General features: G+C 44.8%; 1 protein-coding gene across 3 annotated transcripts in view; it reads right to left on the bottom strand.

Annotated features, from left to right (window-relative positions):
• CDC45 (cell division cycle 45) overlaps positions 1-18,650 on the bottom strand; it is a 435,048-nt gene that overhangs the window by 223,550 nt on the left and 192,848 nt on the right. For all 3 annotated transcript variants that reach the window (XM_078667950.1, XM_078667952.1, XM_078667951.1), the window contains one exon: positions 3,455-3,516. In XM_078667950.1, coding sequence (XP_078524076.1) covers positions 3,455-3,516 — 62 coding nt within the window. The remainder of the gene's footprint in view (positions 1-3,454; positions 3,517-18,650) is intronic.

Genomic DNA, 18,650 nt, shown 5'->3' on the forward strand with positions numbered 1-18,650 from the left:
TGTCAAGGGAGCAGAGGGGTTGCGGGATTTCCTCTGCGCCGCTTGCGAGATAACCGAGTCCGGTCTTGGGTGGCCCGTTAAGGCAGCTGGCCCTTTGTCAGGTGCTTTGTACTTTTTATCAAGACGCGGTAGTACAGGGACCACCGTCGCTGGGTTCTTCATAGCCTTAAGGCCTTCCTCCCACAGATGCTGCACTATCGGTATGGATCTTGTCGTCTTTCTATAAGGTTCATTGAAATCACACAAGAAACACTCAGTGGCCACCGCAGGCATTGCCAACTTAAATATGCCAGCTGCTCTTTCCATTAACTGATGAAAGCCGCCTATATCCGCCGGAGGGGAATCCACCGTGTCCGGACATGGAGATGGAGGGTCCGGAATGATGTATTCATCCCATTCAGTAGCTTGATCACCATCGTCTGAATCATGATCCTCATCCGAGGAATAATCATGGGTGTATACTGGCCTGGAAAGCTCTTCTGGCATTGGTGTCTGTGATGGAGGAGACACCTGAGCTGGTACCTCAGGAACAGCTGTTGAGGTAGATGCCGCGACAGGAACGGCCTGTACAATTGGAGCCTGAGCAGGCTTTGTTGCTCTAGATTTGTAATCCTGTAGCATCAGGTGTAGGTCTTGCAAGAAAGAAGACGGAACTGAAACCATGCCCTGATCTAAAGATTGATGTGGTTGGGCAGATTGATGATGATGATAATAATCACCCTCTTGGTTATATCCTCCTTCTAAATCCGTCTCCTGGCACTTTACTAGAAGTTGAGAGGGACTGTCAGCATAGTCATACGAGTCCTGATCCTGATCCTCCTCCTCCGACTCATCCTCATTCAACAGTAGTGCTGGCGGCAAGGGGGTTACCCTCCTTGGAGAAGTCATGTCCTGCGTAATTCTGGTCATTGAGATAGTGATTCTCTTTTCAGATGCCAAAATCGAACTGAAAACGCCGCAGTCGTCGCCGGAATATGCTTCGTCGACACTGAAACACTAGACGAAAATATAGGCGTCGGCGTCGCTGCCGTCGACGAGACTGTCGACATCCCCGCCGTAGACGTTGTCAATGTTGTTGTCGTCGAGGCTCTCGTCAACGACACTGTCGTCGTCACCACAGTCGACGAACTTCTCGTCGACGACTCCTTCGTCGACGTTGTCATCGTCGTCGCCTTCGACGTTGTCGTCGTCAGCATCCTCGTCGACGACTCCTTCGTCGACAATCCTGTCGTCGTCGGTTGTCCCGTCGACAGAACCAGCAATCAGCTTAGGCTTCTTTTTCCTAGTCGACGGAGCTTCCGTCGACGCTTTCATCGACGACGACTTGGAACTCCTGTCAGACTTTCCCGAATCTGGGGAAGAGGGTTTTCTGAAGGCTGGATCAGTCTTCAAACCCTTTGAAGGCGTAGATGGTCCGACCCTCTCCTTTTCACCACGGTGAGGAGATTCGCCTGGACCATGGCTCTCAGACTCTCTGGGGGTCTTTTTTGATGCCTTAGAAGGATGCTCCAGAGAAGGAGAAGGGGAACCCCTACCCCTTTTGACTGACCTTCTTGACGAAGATTTAGAAGCAGAGTCCTCACTGTCACCGGAGACAGTATCCTTCCTGGACTTCAATTTCTGGAGCCATGTCAGAAGCATATCCTCACGGGTTGGTTGAGAAGGTGCGACAGATCTCACAGTCCGCAGCCTTGTGGTCAGGATAGAGGCAATAGATGCAGTCTTTATGCTTATCTTCAGTGAACAGCCTTTTTTTGCCACGGGTGGAACATGGCTTAAAAAGGGCCTTCTCCTTGTCAAACATCCTGGAAGGAACAGCTAACAATCTGAAGAGTATCTGAAAAGAATCTGAAGAAAAAACCTTGAAGAAAATTCCTGAAGAGTAGAAGTTGAGCATAGCTCAAAGGAGACTCCCTAGCACAACATGCAGTAGAAAATCTGAGGCTCCGAGGTTCCTTCAGGAGGGTTCTATGGGGGGAGGCTCTTCTGATTGGCTGATACCTAAGTTTGGTCTCTTTTACAAAAAGAGGCGGATATGCTACAAAAGGGAATGAGGCCTAGGCCTTTTCTTTCTCTTTTGTACTTACTGCTATGTTATTTTTGTTACCGAGACTCCCATTCCAACGACGGGGAATGATACAAAAGCATGGGAATCTATGAAAGTTCCAATACTGGGGCAATCTCAAGGATTAAGAAAAGGATTGGAAAAGAGAAACTCCCATCACACATGTACGGGGGGAATCTGAGGGATTCAGCCTCTCTTGGGTGTGTTCTAGAGGGTGCAGCCAGGCCCCTGATTGGCTAACGTTTAAAGTTTGGTCCTCTTTGTGAAAGGACTTAGATAGGCTAAAGAACCAGTGGTTCAGTGCCATTAGTACATATTAAAGTGACACATATTGCATTATTATAGTACCGTGGGACTGGCGGTGCACTCAATACCTGGGTTGCCCTGCTGGACCTGGGCTACCTGCACCAGACCACGAGAGACGAGCTCTTCAAACCACAAGGGCTTACAATGTAAACCCGCTTACACTGCAACTCCTCTCAGTTACAACAGTAAGTATTGCAATGGGACAGTCACATCATGCCCATGATTATGAAATGCTTCCAATTTCAATGAAGAGAGGCATTTGACAGTGGCAGGGCAAGCTGTATAACCTTAGTAATGCAAGAGGAAAGATACATTGGGGAGAGGAGGTGGCCTAACGGCTAGGGTGGTTGACCTCGAATCTGTGAACCTGGGTTCGAGTCTCAGCAATGAGGCTGAACATCCTGTGATTCTGGACAAATCACGTAATCTCCCTGTGCCTAACAAAAAAATGAATGTGTCCTCATGTAATGCAACTGGTGCTATGTAAAGCGCTCCGACACCCGATTTGGGTCAGGTTCGTTGCTATATAAAACTCTGTAAAATAAAAAATATATAATTTAAAAAAAACATGTTTCAGCTTGCTAGCAAGGTGTAGAAAGGCCATATTTCCCTACATCCTCTATAGTTTTCATATCAAATCACTGTTGTGCGGAGACAAGGAGACAAACTACACAACAAATGCATGGGGAGCGCAAAATCACGGATGAGCATCTGAGGATAGCGATTAACAAAAAAAACACTAAAATGTGCACAGACCCTGCCAGCTACCAGCAAAAGGTTGTTTAACATGAATCATCCACAAGCCAGTCTTAGAGAATTTAAAAGCATAAAACCTAAAGGCACCTGATGCATTCACAACCCTTATACAAGTGTTAAGGTGTCAACATGCACAATTACACATTGCGCATTTAAATTTAAGTGAGCTTTCCAAAGCAGATACCTACAGCATCATAGGAAGCGAAAATAATACAGATGCATGAAAAAAGAGCAGCGTCTACAAGCTGGATTAATAAAATACGGGTTATTGATTAAGTCAGTAGAATACATAAATGTTTAAAGGACTAAAATGAATAGAGTACATACCACAGCATATCATTGGAATCTTTAGACATAATCCATGCCAAGTCAAACATCACCATGCTAGACTGCAAAACAGGAAGCAACAGCAATATTTTACTAGCAGCTTCAACATTGCAGTGAAAAGTCTAATCTAGAAACTTTTAAAAGATATAGAATTTTGTCTGCACAAATAAAACATTTTTTCAGCAGTCGTCTTTGGGGACCACATGAAAAATAACTAGAGAATGGGTGTGTGGTGGAAAATCCTGGCAATCATGTAAGAAAAGGAAATGTTACTTACCTGTAATGATAGTTCTTTAGAACTTTAAGAATAGTACGCTGCCAATGGCAGTCACTCAGAAATGCCAATTTTATTAAATTAATACTTTCTCCTATTAAACATTTTTGAGAAAATAAAGCTGCAGACTTCTAATGCCTTATTATTTTGGAACGATGGATTTGCTTTGGTTCAGACAGCACTGTGCCAAGAAGGAACCAAGACCCAAGAAAGAACTTGGATTAAAGCCAGGCTTTCCTTCTCAGTGATGGGATTCTCTCGCATACTCAAACAGAATAGTAAAGCTATCATATACACAGCTCTGTGCGACGCTTCTGAATGTGAAGAAAAAAAGCAATAAAGCTCAAAGTCAAATAAGTTATGCAAGAAAGCATGACCCACTACAGTGGAGTCATGGAGTTAGAGTCAATACAGTACTGTTTGGCAAAAGTGTGAACGCATTTCCAGGCGGATACTCTGCAGATCTTTGAAGCTGGGGCTTTTTTTTTTTTATCAAGGCAGAGGTAGCTACTTTACCCTTTGTAAATTGTGCTCTATGCTTACCAGGATGTTAGCCTTCTAATAACACGTGCACTAGCTATCTTCTGGAGTGCTCAGATGAAGCCATCCCAGTTTAGGCCACTCCGTAACTTAAAATTAGTTTTGTTTTTGGTTCATTCAAAGTAGTATTTTAGAGCTCTCTTCAAGTCTAGAGTATGGGGAGCTCTTTCTGCTGGAAAGGAATGATCCAGAATGAAACTTGGAAGTGAATTTATCTTCTTGACAAAGATCTGATGACTGTGACTGGAAAGAAGGAGTTGTTAAGGATACATTGTAGCAGTGAAAAACCAGCTATTGTTTCTTTGAACACAAAGCTTTAAGCTCACTCACATTTCTGGCAGAAGTATAGCCACAAGAAAAGCTACTTTCCAGGAAACATGTTTTAAGTTTGCTTGATATATGGGTTCAGATGGAGGGCCCATTCATTTTCAGACAACATTTTTTAAGTTCTCATTGAGGCAAGGATTTCATAACAAGAGCTCAAAAGTCAGACAGACACATTCAGCAATTGGAAACTGGGATGAAATATTCTCTCGAATATCCTGAAGAGCAAGTTTGACTTGTGGGGTAGCCTCTTAGGAGGTTTAAGCAACAAGTTGAGTAGATCAAGATATCACCACTGCCCTGGTCAGTCTGGGGCAAATATTATCAGTCACCTCACACTGCATCATCTCAACAGTGATTTTAGAAGGCAAGTGGTTAGTAGAAAAAACATAGGCAAATTTCCTCGACCACTCCACCAACCTACCATAGTCCTTGGATTTGGTCACTGGGAAACAAGACAAAAAGGTATAGCATTTTACAATTTTTTTTGAGAAAACAGATCAATTTGCGTAGTGTCCAATTCTCGAAAAATGTGTTGCAAGACAACCGTGTCCAATTCCGGTTCTAGTAAATATCTACTGAGCTCCTCTATAATCCTGGAAGATGAACTGCCATCAGAAAATAGCTTCTCGCAAGTGCCCAGTACCATACAATTGGGCTTCTCTTGATAAGACCCTTTATCTCTTTCCACTTTGCTTGTTAACATAGTGCATGGAAGTCATGATGAGGATTTTGATCAGAACTGTCAATGTGGAAATAAATGGGATGAAGGACTTCAAGGCTAGATGTATATCTCTCAATTCCAGTACATTGATGATACAAGCCTTTCAATCGGGGGCAACATGCCTTGAGCAGAGAGATCTCCCGTGTGGACTCCACATCCTTGCAATGATGCAGGTGTAGTGACAGAGAGGGATTCTCAGTAGCATGTTCGTTCTCTTGCACCACCACAATACAGACTGAATGGCATGATTGGACAGTTTTACCTTCTCTTCCCAATATCACATCATCTCACACCATTGGTCTGCCTAACATTCCTGCACCAGACACATGAAGTCTGGCACTCAAGACTTGAAAAATGCACAAGGCCATGCTGCCCAGGAGAAATAAGACCCGTCTTGCTGACAGAGCTTTTGTAATCATCATAAAGAATCTTCGAAAGCATAGATGACAGACTTTGCCAGAAATGTATCTACATGTGATCAAGTATTGAGCTGCTTGAAATTGATGCAGGATAGATTTTGCCGATTTTATTTGGAGATTCAGTACTGAAAGAAGAGACAAAATTGTGCCAAAGTCTTGCTGGTGTTTCAATGCAGTGTTGGCCTTCACCAGCCAGTCAGGTACAGACAGACAAGTTAAAGTGAAAACAGACATAATTCCAAAATATTGATACCATCCAGTCTCTCTAATGAAGGTGGGGGGAAATCTGGTGAAGAGCAAGCAAGCAAGCAAAAATGTTCCCTTTTAATATGTTGGCATGTCTCGGGCCCAGAATGAACACCTCAAATTTGACTTTCTGTGAACCACAGTTTTGAGGCTGGATGGCCCTTCTGAGAAGGTTTTTTTAAATTACTTCTTGAACTAGATAATTTAACTGTGATGGATTTAATGATGTCAGAGATATGGAAGGAGGAGAAAAATGGAATCTGCTTTTGTAACTTGACTTCACAATGTTCAGCACCCAAACATTTTTGTGATGCTGTGCCAGGTGAGAAAATGGTTGGACATGTTTCCCCTCAGCGTAAGACTGTAGGGCATGGTCTGAGAGGGAGTCATTATCTCTAAGGCTATTGAGAACCTTTGCTCATTTGCTATCTTTGCTCATGAAAAATCTGCTTTTCCTATACACTGCATGTGCTGTTGCCTTCACCAAAATTGAACATGAGCTTTTTGCTGACCTCTGTCGAACCAGTTACTTACCTTTGACAATGTACTTTCTGGTAGAAACTACCTAGCCACAGATTCCTCATCTGTCAAATATTCCCTAGGCGTCAAACTGGATCCAGAGACTTATTTTAGTACCTTTGCGTGCCGGAAGATGGTATTGTGCGACTCCACATTGACACAGTTCTGCTCTGAAAGTGACTTGACTTGCGGGAGCCTATCAGGCTCCACTCTGGTGCGCTGACTTCAGTAGCTTTTGAGACTGTTCGCTCCTCCAGACATGCAGCCTCAAATGCCAATTGGCATAACATACTGCTGATTCCTAGGCATGCAATCTTTTTAAAGGGTAGAGTGCAATCACAGAACAGGGAGGATCAGCGAGGAATCTGTGTCTAGATACAGTTCCTACCAGAAATAACATTACCGAAGTCAACTTGTTTTTTGATAGAGGCATTGAGCCGCAGATTCCTCACCTTTTGAATATATACCAAAGCATGAACTATTTGGAGGTGGGTCTGTGAATCTACTAACCAGAAAGTCCTGCAGGACCGAGGAAAATGCCCCTCTCGCTGGAAAAGACTGTCTAGACAGTGCAGTTTTCTGAAAATATGGATGGGTACCCACATAGGTGCCTTGCAGATGTATAGGACAGGGACTCTGTACATTAACGTAGTTTGTAGCAGCTTTGGCCTCAGTGGAGTGAGAGTGTAACTCTTCAAAAGACTGCTGTTTTGCCAATGCATAGCCGATCTTAATGCAGAGCACAATTCATCTCAAGATGGCAGGCTTCGACACAGCCCTGCTTTTTTTGCTCTAGCGATACCAAAAAAGTGCTGATCGTCAACCTGGTATTCTTTGGAACGATCGATTTAGAAACTGAGCACTCTTTTGGTGTCCAAGCGATGGAGTCTCGCCTCAACCTTAGGTAGGGGAGAGACGGAGCTTAGTGTGATGTTATGACTGACATGGAACAGTGTAAATTTTCGTTACAAAGGAGGCTCTAGTTTTCTGATCCAGCTAAAAGAGGATGGTGGTGTATACGGTGGATGAACATAGAGCCTGAAGCTCACTCACAAGCCATGTAGAGGTGATGGCAATCAAGAACAGTTTTAATGGTGAGTAGCTGCTAAGGACAGCTGTGGAGGAGTTCGAATGGAGTACACATCACATAAGTAAGGAGAAGATTGAGGTTCTACAGAGGCCTCAAAAACAGACGTGGAAACGTGTTGTAGCCACTTCAGAAATCGTGTAACAATTTGTGATTTAAACCAGGAGGACTGATCAGGCAACTGTAGCCAAAGGATAACTCAACTGTGCAGAGAGCAAGACCTTGCCTGTAGAAAGACAGAATAAGATATGGTTTCCTAACTGTAATCCCAGTTCTCTCTTGAGGGAGTCTCTGTTGAAGTCATAAGTAGGGCTCTCTGTTTTATAGTATTTTTTTATTTTTATTTTTACATGTCCGTCTGTATTTATCCATATTTATATTTTGGTAATCTTACTGTTATTTATCCATGTTTATTTGGTGTTTTGTGAATAGATGAGATGACAACTCGTATATTAATGCATTTATTTAACGGATAAACCTACACTCATACTTTGATGCCTGCCAGGTTTCAGCACATTACACAGCCAAAAATAATAACATAACAAACCCACATTAAACAAATATAATAACATATACATGTTGAGATATGCATTAATTTAAGCACAATTCATTGAGCTTTGTAGCTCCCATGCTGCGATTATGTATAGCTATTGGCCGAAAAGTCATTAATCTAAGCATGGTGAGTCACTCAAAAGATGGCAAATTATCTGTATTTTTCGGCTTTTAAAAATAAACACAGGCAGGAAAGACAGTGTGAAGGACTGGACTATTTAAGGCCCAGCGGTGCCAGGGGACAACACCTGAAACCTTCGTGGGTTACCTGTTCTGGCGTACAAAATGACAGAGACACGGGACACTTCCTTCGGCGTCAAAGATCAGCGTTTATTACTGCAGGGATACAGAAATCGCTAGAAGTACAACAACGTGTAGGTTCTGAGAGTCTGCTTCAAATTGCATATGTGAATCGCTCCTTTTATACACATTTTCGTCATTGTACAACATACGAACAAAAGGTTACAACTCAGTTCCCACAATAAACTTCAAAAGGGCTTCTTGAAACCCGGAACATAATTACGGTAACATTTGCCGGTTCCCAACTGTAAAAGCACATCTTCTCACCGTTACGCACATTCCACGCTAGTTGTAAACGAACGAAAGAAAGAGACAAGAACAGCTGCAAGGAAGACAGACAACAGTAGAGAAAAGAGTGTGAGGGTAATATCGGAAACATAATCACAGGATCAAAGGATTCGATCCCAGTACGTGTAAGGCTGAAACAATAGACCGGCACGGCAAGATTACCCTCAAGCGGAGCCATCTGCCTTTGCAGTGTCATTCCCCTTGTCATAAAAGACGCACAAAAGGAATATGCGTCTTCCGTAAGGCTTGGGAACTAAGGGTCATGACGCGGACAGTTGCCTGCTAGCTGACTACGTGAGGGCAAGAAACAAAATGGATGCCGTATCTAAAATCGAACCCGAGGGTTCAGATGAAAAAATGCGTAAATAAGGCGAACCCTTCCAAGTAGTGTAGCGAAAACGCGTACACTTACTAAACTCGTCATTTACGGTTCATAGATACCAAACTTGCCCATATTCGATCATGCCCAAAACATCATAACGATTCTCACGGAACCTTAAGTGTTTTCTGTCTGTATTTATCTGTAAAATTCAGTGAAAACGGGGAACCCTAGTCATAAGCATTTGACTAGTTCCGCACAAGTGCTGGATTCCTGGAGCACTCCTTCACAGAATATCTTAAGTGTAGACATTCGCCTTTGTTCAGGAAGGCCTGCAGAAACACTGAAGAACATAACATGCAACCTAAACCCAGGCTACAGTGGTGAACTTCTTCCAATTGTACTTACAAAAGGGTTGATGTACCCATTTATATGTATAATTTAGGTAAATGTCTCTACAAAACAGTTTAAATCTTTCACAAACCCTTTTCCTGTAAGAGTAAGATGAAGGATAGTGGGACACTGTATCCCCATAGGCTGCTATTATGAGAGTTTAAAAGAGTGTTGGTGCCTTTAATATCCCAGAGACCACCAGCATCCCATCATGCCCAGCAAGTGGCAGTTGCCTCAGTTTTTTTTTACGGGCAGTGTTCGTGAAAGATAAGTCCATTAATTTCCTCTGCTATGTCCACTGGGGAGGAGGGAGGATTGCGCAGTACTTCAATGGAGATTCCCCCAAGAGAGAACTGGGTTACAGGTAAGAAAGGATTAGTTACTTACCTGTAACCCTAGTTCTCATCCAGGGGTATACTCATCAAAGTCATAATCTATGAATAATCCCCGCCCATGTGCGGGATCCTGGAGCATATAGAAAATACATATATAGTCCTATATATGCATATGTGAAAACATATGTATGTAGCCTAAAAAATGTCCACAATGCTGAAGTTACATAGGTTTGTATAGTAGCACCTATACTCTCCCAAACCCTAAGGAAGAAAGAGAGCAGTAAACATTTGTCATACAACAATGCTTTATTGCCATAGAGAAACTTGTAATTGCAGGCATTTGCCAGTAGGCTGCCGTAGGGTATAAAGAAAACAAAGAAAACTGACACCTTGCCTTTAAGGCATTAGAGTAAGGGTACCGTGCCTTTAAGACCTGCAGGCGAACCCCTGCTCCCATGATGCACTACAGGTGGCAGTTAGGTCAGTTCTTTTTGTTGGTGTATAAGCACCTGAGCAAATCCGCAATCATCAAACAATAACTTTGCAGTAATGCTCGTCCGGGGAGGTGGGTGGGAGCTTATGACTTTGAGGAGTATACCCCTGGATGAGAACTAGGATTATAGGTAAGGATTAGTTACTTACCTGTAATCCTAGCTCTCTTTCAGGGGTATACTCATCAAAGTCATAAGCACTGAATAATCTCCGCCCGTGAGCGGGAACCCGGAACATACAACAATATACATATATATGTGTAAATATACAATAATTAGTACATAGTACTAAACCAAAATATACACATATACATGTATAAACCCATAATATGCAGCTCAACCTAATGTATAGGCTAATAAGACCTTATTACACACTTTCTGCAGTATGAAAATACTCCATACATAAATGCAATAAACAGGCTAGAGCCTAGAAATGCATTTCATAACATAAATACCCTTTATTTTCATCAAAGAATCTGTTGTAAAAGGCAATTAGCCTAACAAGGCTGCATATGAATAAATGTCTGTGTACAGAAAATCAGACTGGCACCTCGCCTTTAAGGCTCCAGGGAATCTGAACACTTTGCCTTTAAGGCCTCCAGGAGCAACCCTGCTCCCATCATGCACCACAGGTGACAGTTCGGTCAGTTCTTTTGTACGGTATAGTAAACTTTAGCAGGAATCTGCACTTAAAAACTTCATAACACATACTGAAAAAACCTCAATGCTACTGCTCGCCCGGGGAGGCGGGAGGGTGCTTATGACTTTAATGAGAATACCCCTGAAAGAGAACTAGGATTACAGTTAAGTAACTAATCCTTCTCTTCCAGGGGATACTCATTAATAGTCATAAGCACTGAATAGAATAGCAAGCTCATACCCACAAGACGCGAGCGAACAGAAAAAGCATAGTAACAAATTTAACACAGTGCTCAGCTAGAACTAGCAAACAAATTTCTGAGCGATGCTTGACCAACTTGCGCATCAGCCTGTGTTTCCTAATCAAGACAATGGCGTGTAAACGTGTGCACTGAACGCCACGTCGCTGCTTTACATATCTCTGACATAGGCACATTCCTAAGAAGAGCTGTGGTAGAAGCTTTTCCTCTCGTAGAATGAGCTTTAGGTCTTCCTGATAAAGACCTATGTGCTAGCTGATAAGCCAGAAGAATACATGACACAATCCATCCAGAGATGGATCTCTTGGATGCTGCCAAACCAGTGTTAGTAGGACCATAATTGATAAATAAACGATCTGTCTTTCTTAAAGCTTTAGTCCTGTCTAAGTAAAACTTTAAGACTCTCTTCAGATCCAAAGAATGCAGAGCCCTTTCAGCAGAACTAGACGGCTTTGGGAAAAAAGTAGGCAATGTTATGGTTTGGTTAATATGAAAATCCGACACTATCTTGGGCAGGAAAGCAGGATGCGTTCTGAGCACCACCCTATTTGCATGGAAGACAGTGAACGGTTCTTTACAACACAGAGCCTGAATCTCGCTAACTCTACGAGCAGAAGTAATAGCTACAAGGAACACTACCTTCCAAGTCAAGTGTTGCAAAGAAGCTTTATGTATCGGTTCAAAAGGAGCAACCATTAACTTGGTTAACACCACATTAAGCTCCCAAGGTGGAGGAGGAGACCTGACTGGTGGATACACCTTCCGTAAACCCTCCAGAAAATCCTTCACCACAGGCATCCTAAAAAAGGATATCTGAGTGGGCGATTTTCTGTAGGCTGTGATTGCAGCAAGATGGACTTTAATGGAATTAAACTGCAGACCAGATCTTGCGAGGTACAACAGATAAGGTAAAATCACCTGTTCTTGACCATGAATTGGGTCAAGATCATTATTTTGACACCACAGGAAAAAACGTTTCCATTTGAATCCATAGGATTTTCTTGTAGAAGGTCTTTTTGCCTCCTTTAGAATGTGCATACAATCCGGATTCAGCTGCAAGTGTCCATATTGGATGACTTCAGGAGCCATGCTGCCAGGCATAAAGATGACAGTTTGGGATGAAACACTCGCCCCTTCTGCTTGGACAGAAGATCCGGGCGACATGGCAACCTCCTGTGTGGCACTTCCGACAACTGAAGGAGATCCGGGAACCACCACTGGCGAGGCCACTCGGGAGCAATCAGAACCATCCTGGAGTTGGTCTTGTACATTCGGTTGATTACTGTCGGTATCAACTGAGTTGGTGGAAAAGCGTACAGTAAGTTCTGATACCAGTCTATCAAAAGGGCATTCCCTTGCGACCCTTTCTGGGGAAATCTGGACGCGAAGACGGGGCATTTTGCGTTTGACGCGTCTGCGAACAGATCGATATCTGGTGTTCCCCATGACTGGAAAATACTGTGCACGACTTCTTCGTTGAGCACCCAATCGTGAGCTTCGACGAAGTCTCTGCTGAGATCGTCCGCCTGCGAATTGAGAACCCCTGGTAGGTGGACAGCTGTTATTGACAAGTCTCTTGCTAGCAACCAATTCCAGATGGTCTGGGCCTCTAAGGACAGAGCCCTGGATCTGGTACCCCCCGGCTTGTTTAGATAATACATTGTTGTTGTATTGTCTGTCTGCACCAGGAGGGACCGAGTTTGTAGAGATGGAGCCAGAGACTTTAGAGCAAGATGAACAGCCCTGAGTTCGAGCAGGTTGATGTGATATCCTTTCTCCAAATCTGACCATAGGCCTTGTACCTGCAGAGGGCCCATATGAGCACCCCAGCCTTGGAGTGAGGCGTCCGTGATCAGGGTCTGCTTCGGAGGGTCCTGATGAAAAGGCACTCCTCCCATCAAGTGTGCTCTCTTCAGCCACCACCTGATGGAATCTTTTGCAGACTGGCGGAGACAAATCCGATCCTCCCAGCATCCCGTCCTCTGCTTCCACTGATCTTCTAGGCACTGCTGCAGAGGACGCATGTGCAATCTTGCGTTTGGAACAATGAAAATGCAAGATAACATGGACCCCAGGAGAGAGGACACTTGCCGAACTGTCGGGTAATTGGTCTGAAGAAGATGACCTTTGGACTTAATCGATAACCACCTCTCCTCCGAAGGACACACGTTTTCTCTTTCTGTGTCCAGCAGGGCCCCCAGATAATGGATCCGCTGTGTCGGATTCATGATAGATTTCTGGAAGTTGACTTGAAGACCCAGCCTGCGCATGAGGTGGAGGCATATCGACAGATGCTCCTCCAAGAGAGATGGGATGAACTCTTTAGAAGCCAGTCGTCTAAGTAAGGATATATGAAAATCCTTTTCCTTCGAAGAAAGGCCGGAACTACCGCCATACATTTGGAAAATGTTCTGGGAGCTGACTTCAGGCCGAATGGAAGCACTGCATACTGGTAGTGATGAACAGACACTTGAAACCTGAGAAATTTGCGATGTTTCTTGGAAATGGGAACATGAAAATAGGCATCTTTCATTTCGATGGAGCACATCCAGTCCCCCTGATGTAACTGGGGGAAGATCTGATGAAGTGCTAGCATCCGAAATTTCTCTTTCAGAATGTACTTGTTCAACAGCCTTAGGTCCAGAATAGGCCTGAATTCTGCGTCTGGACCCTTCTTCCTCACTAGGAAAAACCGTGAATACAAGCCTTGATTTCGCTGCTGAGGAGGAACCTTCTCTATGGCTTTCTTTCCTAGGAGTATACTTGCTTCTTTTTGTAAAAGCTTCAAATTCCAATGCAACAGTTTCTTTGGAAGAATGAGAGGAGGTGGCCTTTTGAAACGGAGATGGTAACCGTTCTGAATCATACCAATCACCCACTTGTCCTTTGTCAGTTTTTTCCACTCGTTTAAGAATGACAATGCTTCCTCCCACCGGAGTGGTCCACGGCTGAGGAGGAAGACTCCCTTCATTGTTTCTGAGGTTGTTTGGCAGCAGCGAACTGCTGTCTATTTCCTCCTCTACCTCGTCCAGGGCGACGCTGTTGGAACTGCGATCTCTGTTGGTTCTGGCCCTGGTTCTGCGAGGACCAACCTGTTTGTTGGTTCTTCTGATGAAAAGGCCTCTTGTCGTAGGGACGAAAAGTTCCTCGACGTTTAAATTCTCTTTTCTTCTCTAGGCCTACAGCCTTTAGAGTATCCAACTCACCTTCAATTTTGCCATCTCGTCGTCTGCATGAGACCCAAACAATGTAGACCCATTGAACGGCAGGTTGACCATTTTCCTTTGGGCTTCAGGTTTTAGTCCAGTAAGACGCAGCCAAGCTGAACGCCTAGAACAAATCCCATGCGCATAGCCATGCGCTGCAAGATCCGCAGAGTCGGCAGCTGCACTAATACTTTGATTAGCAACCAAACCTCCTTCGCCTACAATTTCCAGGAAGTCTTTTTGATCTTTTGGAAGCTTGTCTGCAAACCGAGCCACAGAGTCCCACAAAAGGCGATCATAACGGCCCAGTAAGGCTGCTGCACTGGCCACTCATCACCGACCCAGCAGTGTTGCACGTCCTCCGACCTAAGGAATCCATGCTCTTACTGTCCTTCTCAGGTGGAGCAGAGGAAACAGAAGTTGCAGAATGCGCCTTCCTGGCTGCCGCCACTATAAGGGAGTCTGGAGGCGGATCAGAACATAAGAATAAAGGATCTTGGTCAGGAGCCTTATATTTCTTCGCAATCCTAGAAGGGCCTGAACCCACCGTGGCTGGAGTCAAGAAAGTTTTCATAGCAGGCTCCAACAAACCAGGAACCAAAGGCAGAAGAGGTCTAGCAGACGTCTTATGATGCAAAGTCTCAAAAATGACCGAAGATGTCACTTGGGGAGCTGCCATCACAATGTTGAACTTGTTTGCTCCACGACATAACACATCGTTAAAGGTGCCCAAGTCATCCACTGGGGATACCCTCGAAGGGGGACTTGACGATATCGTAGGAGAATAGTCTCTATACGAACTTCTACTTGGAGATGACGATGAAGAAGATGATGTAGGCGACCTATTTCGTCTTTCAGGAGTAACAGACTTCTGCCGTCTGCGTTCTCTAGAACGAGTACTTCCTCTTACCGGAGACCTAGAATGTGATCTCCTAGGAACCGCAACCTTCTGAGGATCCGCAACTCTCATACTAGTTAGATTAGCGGTCGGTTGCATCTTCCAGTGTCGTAGGCTTTCCAACCATCTCGGTGACATGTTAATCGGCTGTGCTGCACGCTCAGGAGAGCCCTCCGGCGAAATTTGCACAATCTGAACTCCCAGTGAAGATTTGGAAGACCTTGAAGAGCTACACCGCTCAGATCGTGGTGAGCCAGATGGAGTTTGTTCTCTGGGAACTTGTTGCCTTTCCTCTGACACCGACTGCCTTGAAGTCGAACCAGAGTGAGCCACCACTGAAGAATCCTGGTGAGCAACTTTTTCCTGCTGGTCTTGAGGTGTAGAGGCCACCAAAGGCAGTGGAATCACTTCAGACCTCGACAAAGACCTATGGGAGGTCCAAGAGGCTGATCTCGAATGTCTCGATGCCGACCCTTCAGCAGGTGGGGGAGACAGCCACTGAAACTCTCTTCATGCCTCAAGCCTGAAGCATGTCTAGACTTCGATGGAGACTCCAATCTCCTCTTCTTTTCATGTCTGGACGTCCCAACATCCTTCGACGTCGATCTCACCTTCTTTGTCAACGTCATTTTTCTCTTTAACATCTTTTGTCTTTCCTTCGACGTCGACCATTTCTCCTTCGATGTCGACCGTCGTCTCTTTCGACGTCGACCGTCGTTCTTCCTTCGACGTAGAGTGCTGCTTCTCCTTCGACGTCGGGTGCTGCTTCTCCTTCGACGTCGGGTGCTGCTTCTCCTTCGACGTCGGGTGCTGTTTCTCCTTCGGCGTCGAATGCTGTCTCTCTCTCGACGTCGAGTGATGTATCTCCTTCGACGTCGAACTCCGTACCCCCGACGTCGTCCTTACCGCAACAGACACCAGATGTCTTAACGTCGAGAGACTCTTCGACGGCGATTGCGTCGGCGTCGATTTCTGCCTCACCGGTGATGTCCTCGACGCCGATGGAGCTTTTGAAGGAGATTTCGACGCTGAACGAACCTTTTTCGACGTCGACGCTTCCTGAAGACGCTTTTTCTTGGCTGAAGGTTCAGGAGACGCACATCTTTCACGGGAAGAGGGCCTTCCAAATGAAATCAAGCTTTAAGGCCCCTTTCCTTCTCTCTCCAAACGACCTAGGAGCCGCATCTTCTCCCTTTGCCTCAAAGTCCTGCTGGAAAGGTTAAGGCAATGATAGCAATCTTCAATCTTATGAGTAGAAGGAAGACAAACAACACAAACAGTGTGTGGATCAGACTTTGACATTTTCTTCCCACAGGAAGGACATTTATAAAACAAAGGTGGCATAACTGACTAAAAAACTCCAACAGTTTAGTCAGAAAATGAAAGAAAACCACCACTAGAACTAAATCTTGTAAAAAAAGACAAGAAAAAAACACATTTTGACTGAAAAAAGTAAAATTCAGCCCAGCTCAAGCTCCAGGTTCCTAACAGAACAAGCCGGAAAAAAGAACTGACTTAACTGTCACCTGTGGTGCATGATGGGAGCAGGGTGGCTCCTGGAGGCCTTAAAGGCAAAGTGTTCAGATTCTCTGGAGCCTTAAAGGCGAGGTGCCAGTCTGATTTTCTGAACACAGACATTTATTCATATGCAGCCTTGTTAGGCTAATTGCCTTTTACAACAGATTCTTTGATGAAAATAAAGGGTATTTATGTTATGAAATGCATTTCTAGGCTCTAGCCTGTTTATTGCATTTATGTATGGAGTATTTTCATACGGCAGAAAGTGTGTAATAAGGTCTTATTAGCCTATACATTATGTTGGGCTGCATATTATGGGTTTATACATGTATATGTGTATATTTTGGTTTAGTACTATGTACTAATTATTGCATATTTACACATATATATGTATATTGTTATATGTTCCGGGTTCCCGCTCACGGGCGGAGATTATTTAGTGCTTATGACTATTAATGAGTGTGAGAAGTTGGCCTGATATATGATGTTCACTACTTCTAGTGACCACCTTGTATCAGTCCAAACAACCCTTATGGTGATTGGTTGTAAGTCAACCTTATAGACCAGCTTTCCTAATGGTAGCATGGACAAAGCAGTCTTAGGCTAAACTCTTTTGGCATGTGAAGCCAGTTGTTTTACCACAATATAACCCCTTGAATACCAGATGAAAGGACACCACACAGGTTGTTATGAAAATAAACAGTATATTTATTAACAACAACACCTCTGAACTCTTTATGAGGTCAGAGGGCTAAGCACATGACAATCTCTTAAGAAAAATACGACAAGTTGCACAAAATTACAATGGTGCCTTAGAGGCACGACAAACCATATACTAAGTAAGTGGAATGTGAGAGTCGATAAAAGAAATGGAGCTGTCCAGAGGCTGGAGGTTCGCTAGGACTACGCTATCTTCACCTTAGGTAAGTAATAGGAGGCTCACGGGACGCTTGTGCAGAGTGTGAACTCACACGCGAGATGCGTGCGTAACAACGTCTATGGACAGTACAGTTCAAGTTAAAGGTGAGTACGGACAATCCTGACTGGGTAGGACTAAAACGACTGTGGAACTGGACACCAGGACAGTTAAACTACCCTTGAGCACCGAAATGCTCTTGTTACCTCACCCACGGACTGCGGGTGCACAGGTGTCAAAGTGCGTCGGATTCTCGCGTTGAAGTCTATGGAGTCTGAAAGAAAAGATGCTGCAGGCGACCAGGAGGAAGGTGTCCGGTGCGATCCAAGGGTGGATCGGTGAAGAAGGAGACCTGAAAGCAGAGGGGACAATGTTCAAAGTCACTAGCCAGTGACCGGTGTGGAACCAGCAAGGAACCAGATGTCGTCGTCGCGATCAGGTGAAGAGTGGACGCTTGACTCTGCAGCCACGTGGACCAGGAGGTGTCTTCGACGACCAGGATGGAGGCACGAGCTGTCCCACGCAGGCTCTCGCTGTCGGCGGTGTTGGATCCGGAATCGGCGTCAACAGGCCTTGGCAAAGGCAACCCACGCGGTGAGTGAAGAAAGCGTCTGGTGCGGACTAGGAGAGTCCGGGTTACCCCTCTTTTGGAAGGGAGCAAGGGCCAGTCTGGAGCAACCAGACCAGCAGCAAAGATTCAAAGGTTTGTCGTCTAGGAGGCCACTAGTCAGCCGGCAAGTGACCAGACAACGCGTCGAGCAGCAAACAAGCAGAAGGGCCCCACGCAGATCTCGTGGATGCTGGAGGGCTGATCTTCGGTGCAGGGGCTGCTCGGGGCTGGGGCCTCTCATTCCCCAAAGCACTTGGTCGAGTTTACCTCGGAAGTCGTGCTGGAAGCGAAGTGCATTTTCTTCCAAGATGGCCGGTCCCACGTGTCTCGTCACACCC

Source organism: Lissotriton helveticus, chromosome 11 (genome assembly GCF_964261635.1).
Source record: "Lissotriton helveticus chromosome 11, aLisHel1.1, whole genome shotgun sequence".
NCBI lineage: Eukaryota > Metazoa > Chordata > Amphibia > Caudata > Salamandridae > Lissotriton > Lissotriton helveticus.